Source organism: Alosa sapidissima, chromosome 5 (assembly GCF_018492685.1).
Source record: "Alosa sapidissima isolate fAloSap1 chromosome 5, fAloSap1.pri, whole genome shotgun sequence".
In the NCBI taxonomy this organism is placed as follows: Eukaryota; Metazoa; Chordata; class Actinopteri; order Clupeiformes; family Clupeidae; genus Alosa; species Alosa sapidissima.
In genome coordinates this window covers 1,363,311-1,378,767 of record NC_055961.1, presented here as the reverse complement: position 1 = coordinate 1,378,767, position 15,457 = coordinate 1,363,311, and the positions used below count along the sequence as shown (strand labels likewise).

Below are 15,457 nucleotides of genomic sequence, written 5' to 3'. Positions count from 1 at the left end.
GAACCAATCAAAACACATGTGCATGCATTCGAAATTCTTCTTGCAAACTGAGTGGACACTGGAGAGGTTCAAGAAGCTTATTGGTTGCTGGCGTTGCTGCATGGTTGCTTAGCGGAAAGAATTCTTAATCTTATTTTGAGCGGGTTAATCGATTTTGGAACACTGAAATAAAATCTCTCTGTGTTAAATGCATAATAAATTAATAAAGGCTAACTTTTTTCAATCTCAATCAAAGCAAACAATATGTTGTGTTTTCTTGTACTGCAGGTCGTTATTGTTCGACCAAATCAAATGTATTTAGTTATGTACATTGTAATAATCATTCAAATTAAAATAATTAATAGAGCAAATGAAATGTTTCACTTTTGAAACCAGTGACAGCTGCTCCATCAGTGAGCTGTGTGCAGTGTAGCCACAGGACACCCGCCCGTAACCTCCATCAAGAGGAGCCTAGTCCATCGCAGTCAGTGAGAAGTAGCCACAGCAGTGCTGCGTAGATTGGTTCAGTCTCGCACCGATTTTTTGAAACATAGGATATACATATTGCCCGGAATGACAGTGCAATACAGGATCAATACAAAAAGGACTATGATCTCCAGAATATTAAAAACGCCTAAATAGACAACTCCAAGGTAGGACATGCATCAGATTATACTGTTAAAGAAATGTGAATGACAGGAGGCTATGCTTTCTCATCTGCAAAACCACGGCGTGAAGTTATCACTCGGATTTTTGCGCAGTCAGTTTTTGTCGTGAGAGCTAATAGTCAAGGAGGGAAAAAACGTGTGGCAGTTAACGTTAACGCTCTTTATGATTCATTAGTGTTGACGACATACAATGTCAAAAGTACCGGGAGGATGTAACGGTATCCAGGGATGCTGGCTGTCGTGGGCTCCGTAGACTAAATAGGTCTCACGGTTGGGGTGGTAGACTACGCAGAAAGTATGCTTGTAATATTTCGTCATGTCTTGTTCACTAAGCATTTAATCGTTGTAATTTAGCGTTCCTTGATCTGGGATGAGGCTGCGGTACCGAGCTGTGCCGCTCCGACTCGGCAAGGCGATCTGTCGATGCGACCAGCCGCGGATCCATCGAGTGAGAGCCGTGTTCTTCTGCCTATGGGGTCTGCTGGCGCTCGCCCTGGCTCTCGGCTTCTCTCTCTCCAGCAGCGACACCGACAGCGACCAAGTTCTCATTCACATACCTGACCTGACGAAGGACAAGGTAATTAACTATAATAGGCTATCGCAAGTTTCTGCATTGTAACCAGGTTCTTTCCATTTAAAAAAAAAAAGAATAATTTGTTTTAGTATTGCGTAGGAATAACCTATGATGTAATAGGTAATTGTTTAGTTTAAACAGTAATGAGCAACTTATAGCTTATATCGCACTTTACACACACAGAGTTCAGGAGGATAACTCTTTCTCCTTCTTCACTCAGCTTTCTCACAGACCTCGGAAGCGCACGGTAGCCCTGGTGCGTAGGCTTGTGTCCCAGGTGGACGGCCAGAGGTTGTGGCATGCGTTCCTCCAGCCCCTCCTTATCGAGAGACAGCCTGGTAGCAAGGGGAGCCGCGCTGTGCGTAAGGTCAGCCACTCGCCTCTCAGCACTCTAAATAAGACTGCACGTTTAAGAGCTAATTAGATGCTGCTAACATGGTACACTGTACAACAGCAGGTCTCTCTTAACAGTAGTTATGCCAGGCATGCTGTGCCTATGTCTTTGTAGAAAAACTGGTCAAATATATGGACACACCGTCACCACAGTCCTGCATGCTAAATACAACTAGACATTTATTTAAGGGCTAAGTATGCTTGTGCCTTGTGGTGTAGCAGTAGCATAGTATGCAAAGGTGAACACCTGGGACTGTTCACTCTGCATTATGCTGATCGGATTTATTCCTGATTGCACTGCTCTGCTGTGTGTGTAGAATAGCGCTCAGATTATGTGGACACAGCATCACCACATTCCTACGCTGTGATACAATTCCATTATTTTCTTCTTGTGCCCAATCAGCACATCTCCTCGCGACTGTACACACTGTCAGCTGGCTGGACAGTGGAGTTTGACTCGTTCAACCACGCCACCCCTCGCGGCCCCATTAACTTCTCCAACATCCTGGCGGTGCTGGACCCGCTGGCCCCCCGCAGGCTCCTGCTGGCCTGCCACTACGACACCAAGGCGCTGCGCGTCACCCCCAGCGGCTCGCTCAAGGTGTTCGTGGGCGCCAGTGACTCGGCCGTCCCCTGTGCCATGATCCTGGAGCTGGTGACAGCGCTGGACGAATACCTCAGGGTGCTGAAACAGCAGGTAGGTGCTGAGACGTGGTAGACAGAGGGGTGGAGGGCAGATGAGAGGTCAGGTAGATGAGAGGGGTAGAGGGCAGATGAGAGGGGTAGATAGAGGGGTAGATAGAGGGGTGGAGGGCACATGAGAGGGTCAGAGGGCAGATGGAAAGATGATTGCTCTGTAAGGTTTTGAGTTGGCTTCCATTGGCTATAGCTTGGATTGTGTATAAGTCTTTGGCATGTGTATGAAGACCACTCAAAAATGTCATACAATTGAACTCAAATGCATAGTAAAGAACTGAAGCTACTCAGCTGTTTTCAGTGAATGTGACTCTTCTGGGCCGTTGGTGTGCCACTGTGCCCCAGAGGTGCTGTTCCATTTGACTGGGTAGAGTAGCATGTGACGTGACTTACGGCTTCCTGTGGAGCTGCAGCCGCTCGTTGTGGTTGTGCCAGTTGGCATAAATAATGGTGAGGGAGGGATTGATTAAAAAGCTCTGAGTCAGCGCCACTCCTTCACCACCCCCCTGGCACCCTTCACCTCCTCATTCTACACTCCGCTGGGCACAGACACTGGCACAATTTTACAGCTGCAGTGTCTTACCCCTGCAGTGTGTTAGCTGTGCCCGCTGGGCACAGACACTGGCACAGTTGTACCGCTGCCGACTTCGCCAGCCCTCTCAGCCTCCTCAGATCACTTTTCCACCAGCGCAGCTCTGGGGTTCGGAGTCGGTGCTTGTGCCAGTTCGGTGTTGGTTCTACATGGCCACTTTTGAAGAACCAACTTGCTGTTCCATGGACTGAAAGCCAGAGAGGGGCCATGCCATGCAGTCACTGCATACTGAACGCAGGGTGCATCCCAACAACATTAACTATCCTAAACATCCCAACAACATTAACTATCCTAAACATCCCAACATTAACTATCCTAAACATCCCAGCAACATTAACTATCCTAAACATCCCAACAACATTAACTATCCTAAACACACCAACAACATTAACTATCCTAAACATCCCAACAACATCAACTATCCTAAACATCCTAACAACATTAACTATCCTAAATACCCTAGCAACATTAACTATCCTAAACGCCCTAACAACATAAACTAACCTAAACATTACGTTTTTTAAAAACATTGGTTCTGAAATTTCCCTCGGGTTCAATAAAGTATCTATCTATCTATCTATCTATCTATCTATCTAGTTAGCTAGCGAATGGTAGGCAAATTGAATAATAAAGTAAAGTTAGCCTATACAATGTATAGCCTACAAATAAAATGTGGAAAGTTAAGTTGGTCAGGGGCTTTTTTTGATAAGCTGATTAACGTTATTGAGATATTTGTATTACTTATTACGATCAACTTGGAGCACAAACAGCTATATGTCGAGAGAGTTTAACTGTAACTTATCACTGTATTCATTCGTGGAGCAAAACTGGACGTGCCCTAATTGTTTTGGTCAGCGTGTGTATTTATTGCAGTCGCTAGAAAAACTAGCATGTTAGCCAACATTAACTCAGCACCCGTTGTTATGGCTGCGCAGCGTTTTTGCTGCCAGTGGCTTGAAACGTAATGAAAATCCTGCTCCCAGCACCTGACGTAAGTGGTTCTTATTTCTGGACCAGCTCAAAGCTGGTGCTGAGTTGGAACCTGTTTTCCTGACCAAGAGCCAGGTTATTTTCCACCGATTCCAGATTTGGCTGGTTATTTTGTGTGGAAAAGCAAAGAATCGGTTCCAGATTTTGCTGGTTATTTTGTGTGGAAAAGCAGAACCGGTTCCATATTTGGCACTGACTCTGAACCAGAACCAAAACTGCCTTGGTGGAAAAGTGGTAAAAGAGGCCTCTGGACACACACACACACACACACACACACACACACTAACACACACACACTCACACACACACACTCACACACACACACTCACACACACACAAACACACACACTCACACACACACTACAGGAACAGGACACACACACACTCACACACACACAAACACACACACACACACACACACACTCACACACACACTACAGGAACAGGACACACACATGCTCACTTCAGCGGCATCTCCCTCCTCACAGAGAGGCCTCTGGACATACGGCCACGACTATCACATCAGCTGATGTGCACTGTCCTACATACTGGATGTGGTAGCAACAGGAAAAATCAGCATACACTGTCACACAAAGACACACACATACACACACACACACATGCACACACGCACACACACGCACACACACACACATACACATGCACGCACACACACACACACACACATACACATGCACGCACGCACGCACACACACACACATGCACGCACGCACGCACACACACACACACACACTCACACACACACACACATACACATGCACGCACACACACACATACACATGCACGCACGCACGCACACACACACACACACACTCACACACACACACAGCATAATCTGTCTCAGTCTCCACTCATGTAATCATATGGTAGCAGTATGGCCAGAATGATCAAATCAGCGTGTCTCGGTTATCTTGATAATGTCAAAATTATAACTTGCTACGTTAAAGAAGCCCTATGCAGGTCTGGTTATTCCTTCGTTGTTTTTGGGTTTTCACTAGCCTAGAAATCTAGCAAATTACATTTGCTGCCAGGGCTAGTCTAGCAACTCTCCGTTGGCTTGTGAGCTCGAAAAATTAAACTTCTATCAGGCCAATCAAATCGTGTATAGAGTCGTTAGGCGGGCTTAACATAATGATTGATGGCAGAGTTGCAACGGTTTGGCTTGAATTCCCTGCTACTTGAAAACAAAGCAGATGGATGTTGCTGTTGGCGAACAGTGTGACACGAGTTAAGCTTTTATTAAGCTTTTATTAAGTTGGCAAACGTTTGAACTAGCCAACTAGCTCCGCTGGTGGGAAAACGCATGGGACTCATAGCGCTGTCCTATTGCGTGCAGAGGGAATTTGATAGACAACCGATTATCCCGCCCCTCGGACTGAGCACTGCGAATGGTGAGTGCTACATTTTAATGTGGGTCTGGCTCGTCATGCTAGGTTTTCACCTGATTTGGGCTCGCAGTTTTCACGACATAGCTCCCCCTGCAGCTTCGGTAGCAAGTGACTGCTACGCTAAACCCCCACTAGCTAGCGAGCTAGCCATCAAGAAACCAAGCTAAACACATACAGGGCTCACAATAAAACGGTCGAGCAAACACATTGTTCAAGAGACTATCAAACCACATTACAAAAACAAAGTTCACCCAAGGGTAGGCTACTTACAATTTCAAAAGCAACAAAGTCAAGTCAGAGTCCGTTTTGCAGTCTTCTTAGAAACTACAATCTGACTACATTTTCGAGGCGCGATTGGATACTTCCGCTGAGCCACATCCGGATTTCTTTGGTCCGGGACCAGAAAGTTGCATATTCGTTTTTTTCCGCAGAGAAGCACTAGGGGGAGACGAAACACCCACCAAACGACCCAAAAAGTGTAGAACCATCAGAACGACTCTCAACCTGCATAATTAAGGTAATTTTTGCTAAAATTGTTGCATAGGGCTTCTTTAATATATATTTTTTAAATTATGTCAGTTTGAAGGTCCAGGGTAAGTGGACCAATTCTAATAATATGTCTACTGTAATAGTAAAAGACAATGAATAGTATGTGAACAAGGCAGCACTCTAACATATAAAATAATGCAGATGTTTCTATTTGATATGACCGTGAGGTGGCATATGTATTATATAAATAGGTGCAGAGCATCAGGGAATGGAATTTGTCGAACGGTTGGGGTATTGAGTCATTTACATTGGCAGTTGACAGTCAAATACTTGGCTAGTAAGTTATATGAGGCTGATATGAAATCATCTTTGATGAAATAACAACATGGACTGGCATCAGAAGATCTACTGTACCTGTGTATACGTTTGCTGTGATAAGAGTCATTGGGACAGATCAGAATCCATGTATCTCACCACGGTCTCTCACCAGGCTGTTTTTGAAGTGAAATTGATTTGTCTCGTACAATACGGGAAGTGCTTGAGAAGGGCAAGTGGCTCGGAGAGGAAGAACGATGGAAGTGACGTCCCAGCCCACAGGGAGATTCTGTGTCACATTGAAAGTCGATGACACAGGCTCTTTCCCAATCCGGCCTCTGTAAGCGCTTTCATGGACCTTGTTTTCCCTCATCACAGTGGCAAGTAGCCCAGCCATTTGAATGAATTGGGAATTGATGAAGTCGGTAGCTTAGATGGGCAACAGGTGAGCAAACTAAACAACATAAGTCTGTATTTCTGCATTAGATTTCCAGGCGCAGTAACAGGATATATTGCCTTACAGAACTGTCCACGACCGCCCCGCTAACAATCCCCCCATGTGAGATGCATCCAGCTTTCTGTCCTAACTGATCGGGTTTCCAAGGTTGTTCAATAATCTTGTGGTTCGTTAAAATCGCTATCTTTGTCTTTTTATCTTATATTTGTGTAGTGTCTGTGGAATTGATGGTAGTTTGCCTTAATTTATGAATTTTCAGCTCAACCACAACATGCTCACAGTCCCACTACAGTCACACTACTGTCCCACTACAGTCCCACTACTGTGCAGCGTCAGTCACACTACAGTCACACTACTGTCCCACTACTGTGCAGTGTCAGTCACACTACTGTCCTGCGTGGCAGAGTGAATGATGATGCTCTTCTTCCTTGTCCTGCGTGTAAGAGGATCTCTCAGGTGACCCTACAGCTGGTCTTCTTTGATGGGAAAGAGGCCATCGAGGAGTGGACGGCCAGCGACTCCCTCTACGGCTCGCGACACCTGGCTCAGAGGATGGCCCAGATACCTCATCCACCTGGTGCCACGGAAACCACTTTGATTGACGCAGTGGTGAGACACACACGTCATAGAATATAGAAATGAGAAACACACACACACATAAACAGGTTACAGGGATAAGGGGCAAATGAGATGACCTGGCTAAGATATAATTTTTGATATGTCATATATGCATACAGTACTGTGCAACAGTCTCAGGCACCTTACGTGTTTTGTTTCAGCAGTGCTATAAGGACCATATTGTTTATTTCTCACTTTTTTTGTAGTTAGAACAGGACCAGAAAACACATGAGATAGTAGTGCTGTACACAGGAGGCCATTTAGATACACATAAAATGTAGTTTGTAGACAGGAGGCCATTTAAATACACATAAAATGTAGTTTTTCTTCTGATACCAGTTCAATTTCAGTCTCAAGCTACCATTAGATGTGTTGTTTTAGCAGTGTTATAATGACCAATCCCCCAAGGGGGAAGCTCTTGATGGAACTGTCATGTCCCACCCAGGCCACTGATGGGCATGCCTGGCCTGACAGGAGCTGCTGGTACATACAGCTATGATGGGGGGACTCAAGATCAGCTGCTGACGTGACCGTAGCTCACCCTAAAACTGACCAGCTGCTGACATGACCGTAGCTCACCCTAAAACTGACCAGCTGCTGACATGACCGTAGCTCACTCTAAAACTGATCAGCTGCTGACGTGACCGTAGCTCACCCTAAAACTGACCAGCTGCTGACGCTCACCCTAAAACTGACGCTGCGGTGTCAAGAGCACAAAGTGGAGGAGCCACCTGAACAGCACTGCACATCTCCAGTGACCCTCTGCATTGTGCTCCCAGGTGCTAATACAGAGTCAGCTTGCCTCATAAAGCCTCTTTGAATATCTTTTAAAATCTTGATGCATTTTCCACTTCAAGGTCATCTCCCGGCACCCTCCCGTTTTGTTATTTCTCCCGGAAAACTCCAGTAATTTGCATGGCCATCAAACTTAATTTTAAAATCACAGATCCATTATTTTTGTCTGTTAGTCTGACATTCCCAGGTTGCCAGATTGTGTATGAAATACATCCTACACATACACAAATACTTATTTTCAATTTAAACCTTTTTGTCATAAAATCTGGCAACTTTATGACTGGACTAGGTAGGCAGGTAGGCTATGCTTTATGACTGGACTAGGTAGGCAGGTAGGCTATGCTCTATGACTGTTTATGACTTTATGCTTATGCCAAAACATAAAATGTCACCTGTGCCATAAACAATCTAAATAACTTAAATGTTACCAAATAAACAATTACAAATGTAAACAACATAAATAACTTAACTAAAAGGCTTTCACCTTAACTGTTAAAAAACATATATTAACAATCTAAGCCTAAGTATCTGCATTTCCTTTAGGCTATAGTGTACCATGGGGTGCGGCATAAGTATCTGCATTTCCTTTAGGCTATAGTGTACCATGGGTATATCATGGGTGCGTTCGTATTTATAATCTGGCATGTTGTGGAGGCTCTGAGAGTGTGACGCTTTATGACTTTAGGACTATTTGCTTTATGTGAGCAATGATTCCAGCTGTAACTTTTCAATGAGATCTTCGATCTGTCAAAGTGTCGTCATCTCCTTCCCACTTCGGATACCAATGTGGGGCAATTCCATGGAGAATTACGTTTTTTGTAACATCCATAAGGCCAATAAAATGTGATGGTATGGTATGATGTGAATGATTACATGAAATTTGAGCATTTGCTATTTTTGGCTGAAGAATGTACATGAGAAAAAATGCACAAAAAATGAATGTTATCATTCACATCATACAATTGCCAAGGCATTTCACTAGCGTTATGGATGTGACAAAAAGTCAATTTTCCGTGGAATTGCCCTGTGTCAGAACCAGAACCAGAACCAGTACCAACCGGCTCCAGCTTCCCCCTCAATAGTGGTCATTATAACACTGCAAAAACAATCAATTGAATGCATGCAAAAGAATAGAACCTGAACCAGAAATGCACATTTTTTTATTTTTTTATTCTGCCTATCTTCTAGTTGAATTCTAATAAAGACAATGAGAAATAAACATATATGATCATCATAACTTTGTGTGACCTTTGCGAGAAAACAAAAACGTCTCTTGTGTGTAATTGGATAGAATAGGTCACGTGGTGTGTTATTGGGATAGGTGTTGACTGAGATTTAGTGCTGCCACTAACGACTAATTTTCTAACGACTAATCTTTCGACTAATGTTTGTTATTTTGTTGTGTCCATTTAATTTTGAACTTAACTGAAGGGCCAAAACATAAAATGTTACCTGTGCCATAAACAATCTAAATAACTTAAATGTTACCAAATAAACAATTACAAATGTAAACAACATAAATAACTTAACTAAAAGGCTTTCACCTTAACTGTTAAAACATATATTAACAATCTAAGCCTAAGTATCTGCATTTCCTTTAGGCTATAGTGTACCATGGGGTGCGGCATAAGTATCTGCATTTCCTTTAGGCTATAGTGTACCATGGGTATATCATGGGTGCGTTCGTATTTATAATCTGGCATGTTGTGGAGGCTCTGACAGTGTGACGCTGTGAATAAACACATGATAATTCCATTCACGCTCCAAATTTACGAACGGAAAATGGTGCTCGGAGTGGCAATTTACAAACGCACCCCATATTAGTCAGAGTAACCTAACCTACTACGCTTAGCTCTCCATTAGGCTATACAGTAGTATACCATATTAGTCAGAGTAACCTAACCTACTACGCTTAGCTCTCCATTAGGCTATACAGTAGTATACCATATTAGTCAGAGTAACCTAACCTACTACTCTTAGCGTAGCTCCCCCCGATTAGTTCTGCCTAATAACGAATCGCGCTGAAAGCAGGCAGGCACGCAGCTATGCTGCTCGTGTTTACACTTGCGTGCATGGCGGCGTTTAAGACATTACTGCCAAAGTCTAAATAGCCTGTTTAACATCCAAAGACAATCATTGCAAATCATTGCACTAAGAGTTAATAAACAGTACAGACTAGCTCTGAATGCTCTGGAGGTGAATTATAGTGAGCTGTTTGAGACGGGAGACCAAACATTAATAGGCGGTCAATAATAAAACGACACGTCGACTAAAAAAATTGCCGTCGACTAATTTTCATGGTCGATTACATCGACTAAGTCGACTAATCGCGGCAGCACTACTCAGATCCTGATTTGCATCATATAGGTTGATTACTGTAGTGATGGGGAGCTCAGTTATAGGACCTGCTGTTGTTATTGGACCTAATTGGAGCTCTGTTATAGGACCTGCTGTTGTTATTGGACCTAATTGGAGCTCTGTTATAGGACCTGCTGTTGTTATTGGACCTAATTGGAGCTCCAGCTCCGATGTTTGTGAATCACTTTGACAACACTGGCCGCTGGTTTGACCGCCTCATGTCTGCAGGTGACGTATTTGTCTCCCTCTCTTTGTCAGGAGCGGATGCTATCCAAAACCTATTTGATTGGACTGCAGGAACTTCATGTGATAAAAACAAAAAGGTTGAATAGTACTAAGCTCATGAACCCTTAAAAAACCCTTAAGATACCAGTACGTCTCTCTAAGATTCAGCTTCAGTAAAAGCACGATGTCCAGCCAGTTTTTCACCTCAGTAGACCTTTCTTGACTTGCATGCCTTTAGCTGTCCTGCCTTTAACGTGTTCTGACTGAGTGTGCTGTGATTGACCTCTCCGTGACCCCTCCATGACCTCTGACCTTTCCACTCAGAGAAGAGACTCCATAAACTGGGCCTGCTGTCCTCCCACCCCAACCCCCAGAGCTACTTTACCAAGGACGTCCGCATGGGCCCAGTCGAGGATGACCATGTGCCTTTCCTGGAGAGAGGTGAGGCAGGTCCACTGACCAAACTGAGTAACGCACATTAGGTCTGTTGACCAAACCCAGTAATGAACACAAGAATGTTAGGTCTACTGACCAAGCCCAGTAACACACATTAGGTCCACTGACCAAACTGAGTAACGAAATTAGTGAAGAAAGTCCGCTACACCAATAGCTCCAAATATAATTTTATGTAACGATTCGGGCGTTAGCCCTTCATCAGACAATGAAACGTTGAATGAATGATGAATGAAACGTTACATTAATTTATTGGGAGCTATTGGTGTAGCGGATGTTCTTCACTAATTTCGTATTGCCCATTTCGTCCAGCACCAAGTTTTAGAATGTGGATGTGCGCACTTTAGTGTTATTATTACAAACCCAGTATTTTTACTAAAGTCTACTGACCAAACCCAGTAATACACATTAGGTCCACTGACCAAACCCAGTAATACACATTAGGTCCACTGACCAAACCCAGTAACACTCAAGAATGTTAGGTCTACTGACCAAACTGAGTAACGCACATGCGAATGTCTACTAACCAAACCCAGTAACCCACACAAGAATGTTAGCTCTACCATTACATTACATTTGGCTGACGCATTTTTAACCAAAGCGACTAACAACATGGTAAACAGTGACCAAACTGAGTAATGCACATTAGGTCTACTGACCAAACCCAGTAATGCACACAAGAATGTCTACTGACCAAGGATACAAGGAAGTTTATTGTCACATGCATATAGTTACTGGAAGTAAGAAATGCAGTAAAATTATGTCTGGTGTCAGCCTATTTGTGCATTTATGGGGGGGGGTAAAAAGTTTAGTTTTTTAGAGGGGTTTAGTAGATTAAGTGGCAAGGGCTGCATAAGAAAGGTGGGGGAGGATTGGGATTGGGGGGGGGGGGGGGCACCAACAAGGAGCACCCAAGAGACACAGGGGCAAGGAAAAACTCCCTTACCAAGGAAGAAACCTTGGGCAGATCCACGGCTCAAACCCAAACCCAGTAACGGACATTAGGTCCACTGACCAAACCCAGTAACACACATAAGAATGTTAGGTCTACTGACCAAACCCAGTAACCCACACAAGACTAGCTCAACTTAAAACCATGCAGTAAGGTAACCCCCCCCATTACCCAGGATCAGAGCTTTATAGAGGTCCATGTGCCCTCTGCCTCTGCTGCCCACAGTGTTGTAAATGACCTTCATGTGCCCTCTGCCTCTCCTGCCCACAGTGTTGTAAATGACCTCCATGTGCCCTCTGCTGCCCACAGTGTTGTAAATGACCTCCATGTGCCCTCTGCTGCCCACAGTGTTGTAAATGACCTCCATGTGCCCTCTGCCTCTGCTGCCCACAGTGTTGTAAATGACCTCCATGTGCCCTCTGCCTCTGCTGCCCACAGTGTTGTAAATGACCTCCATGTGCCCTCTGCTGCCCACAGTGTTGTAAATGACCTCCATGTGCCCTCTGCTGCCCACAGGGGTCCCTGTGCTGCACATGATCGCCACGCCCTTCCCTCCCTTCATGCACACCGTCGAGGACACCGCCGGACACATCCACGTCCAGACGGTGGAGAATCTGACCAAGGTCCTGGCCGTGTTTCTGTCGGAATATCTGGGCCTTTAAACGTTCCGTGGCCTCTGCTTCAGCACTTTACGTCGTCGGGATGAAGATGATGGATGAGAGGGAGGAAGAGGAGCAGATCTGATATGAAATCTGTCAGCAAATGAACTCATATCATTGCATTGCAAGGGCATCATGTTGCAATATGCATTGAGTTTATGACAATAATTTAATTACAGCCTCTATCCACCTTTGTTATGTGCCTTTGACGCATATACTATGTATGATTTGGACAGGGTGCTGCCTTCTTGTTCTGGAGAAGCAGTGACATCAGTTCTAGTGTGTACATGTGCCATGGACTACACCTCAGCTCCAGCTTCCTGTGGAGATAAAAAGCCAAATATGATCGAAAGAAAGGGAAGTAGGAAATGCCAAAAGGCATCCAGCGTTGTTAAAGGTGCTCTAAGTCATGAGATGAGGTTTTTAAGCTAAAAGATTTTTTTATCACGTACAGCAAACATCTCCTCACGATCCGCTAGCTGCCTGTTTCCTGAATACACGGTAAACAAATGTTGTCTCTGTAGACAGCCCAGGCTCCAGAAACGGCAATAAAAACAGCCTGGTCCAGCCTGGACCATGAAACATAACAAACTGTTCCAGCCAATCATCGACGTTCATGTTCGTTTCAATAGCACGGGAGGGAGAGGGCGGGAGGGGTGAGCTAGCTCTCTGGTTTGTAGTGACGTTACCCAGCTTTGCTTAGAGAGGGCGGGAGGGGTGAGCTAGCTCTCTGGTTTGTTTGAAGGTCAACAGAAGTGACGTTACCCAGCTTTGCTTAGAGAACCTCTAACTTGAAGCCATGGTTATGTGAGCATGTGTTGAAGTGCAATAACATAGTTATTAACATAGTGATGCAATAATGTAAATAATTTAGCTATGATACAGCATTCGGGTCCTCTGTATACAGCTCAGGAGTGACTGCAAACATCAAATATCTCAACAGGATGGTGCCAGCCTACTATATACGCTCACACATATGAAATATATCTATTGGATTAATAAAGCCCGGAGCAGGCCAGTAAGGCCAGGTAGGCCATATGCAACAAAGTCTTCGTCTGGTCAGCGGCACGCATGTGTAGTGGCACAAATGCCCTCTGGTGTTCTTACTAGATTTGAGATGACCTGCTGTATGTGTGGCGAGGGGTCACTGGTCAGTTGTGACCATGGTGATTATATACAGTTGCACTGATTGCACTGATATTGTGAGGTTAAACCAGTGTATTGCAATATCACAGCACTTTTATGAATAAAATTGAAAACTAAAAATTATTAGTTCATAACTATTCTTACAAGACCATGCATTCTATGTGTATGTGTGTGTGTGTGTGGGAGGGGGGAGTATTAGTTCATAACTATTCTTCCAAGACCATGCATTCCATGTGTATGTGTGTGTGTGTGGGGGGGGGGGCTAGATTTGATCCATAAGATTTATATAAATATAGGCCTGTCTTATGTGGCTGGAAGTAGCCGGATTTCAATGTCTGTGGAAATCCTTAGAAAAAGGGTGTTGAAACCAGAACTGTAGTCAAGACCACCACCTGTGTTGAGTCCAAGAGCTGGACTAGAGCTGGACTAGTCGAGACCAAGTCAAAAGAGGTTTGAGTCCAAGACCAGGCCGAGTCCAAGTAAAGGCCGAGTCGAAAATAAGAGACAGAGTTGAGACTGGGAATAATATTCTCTTTACACCACTTACTTATCTGGGCCATTCTACCCAATTCGTGCAAATTGCTTTTTACTTATAAAGCATTTATATTGGAAAATGTTACATATTTATGAAGAATGTTTTAGACCCTGTTCAGACTGCAGGCAAAAGTGGCCCAAATCTGATTGTGACCAGGTCAGACTTCTTCAGAAGTAGTGTGAACACTCAAATCTTGTCCAGATCTGATTTGTTCAAATCAGATTTACAGTAGACCACTTCCATATGTGGTCCTGAATCAGACCCAGGTCTGAGTTTTTCAGTGTGAACATCCAAGGTGGATTTGATGTGACTTTTACGTCAATCTACATCGACATTTGTCACAATTAAACGCTGCGGGAGTTAGCTGATGTCATTGTTATTGTTCTTTTGCGCATGCGGGTCAGTTCGAAAACCGCAAACAGTTCACACTGAAATCTGATTAGAGGTCAAATGAGCCATTGAAATTAGGGGTTTGCACGGACAACACGTTCTGGCGGTAATCCAGCTGCATGGCCATGTTGGAGTAACCTGACCCTAGCCAGATGAATTTCGTTCCGCTATAGCTCCGCCTAGCTTCACTCACATCCATCTGGGACCTCTTCCATTGAGAGTGATTTCTGCAACCGACTTTATGGTTCAGCCAATCAGGACGCAGGGCGGGAGTTTCATAGATGTGACATAGCGTAGAAGCGACCGTGAGACTGTTATCAGCGTCACGGGTTGGCTTCGATGTGAGTGGTTGAAGTAGCACGTCAATAAATGACGGACAAGTGGCTTACTCAATCATATGCAAGCATTTTTTGATTAGGCCCAGCCTTCTGAAGCAACACTTCAATGGATCGGTTCCAGATGGATGAGTGGAGCTAGGCAGAGCGAAATTCATCTGGCGAGGGTCAGGTTAATATAGTAGACCATCTGGCGAGGGTCAGGTTAATGTAGTAGACCATCTGGCGAGGGTCAGGTTACTGTAGTAGACCATCTGGCGAGGGTCAGGTTACTGTAGTAGACCATCTGGCGAGGGTCAGGTTAATGTAGTAGACCATCTGGCGAGGGTCAGGTTAATGTAGACCATCTGGCGAGGGTCAGGTTAATGTAGTAGACCATCTGGCGAGGGTCAGGTTAATGTAGTAGACCATCTGGCAAGGGTCAGGTTA

At 44.4% G+C, this 15,457-nt stretch overlaps 1 protein-coding gene across 1 annotated transcript; it reads left to right on the top strand.

Annotated features, from left to right (window-relative positions):
• The first annotated feature begins 440 nt into the window (after positions 1–440).
• Positions 441–13,854, top strand: qpctlb (glutaminyl-peptide cyclotransferase-like b). Its single transcript, XM_042093791.1, has 8 exons — positions 441–632; positions 1,002–1,224; positions 1,442–1,588; positions 2,018–2,311; positions 7,007–7,171; positions 10,462–10,561; positions 10,883–10,999; positions 12,480–13,854. The coding sequence occupies exons 2-8, from the start codon at positions 1,018–1,020 to the stop codon at positions 12,623–12,625; spliced, it is 1,176 nt and encodes a 391-aa protein (XP_041949725.1). The 5' UTR covers positions 441–632; positions 1,002–1,017; the 3' UTR covers positions 12,626–13,854.
• Positions 13,855–15,457: the final 1,603 nt, after the last annotated feature.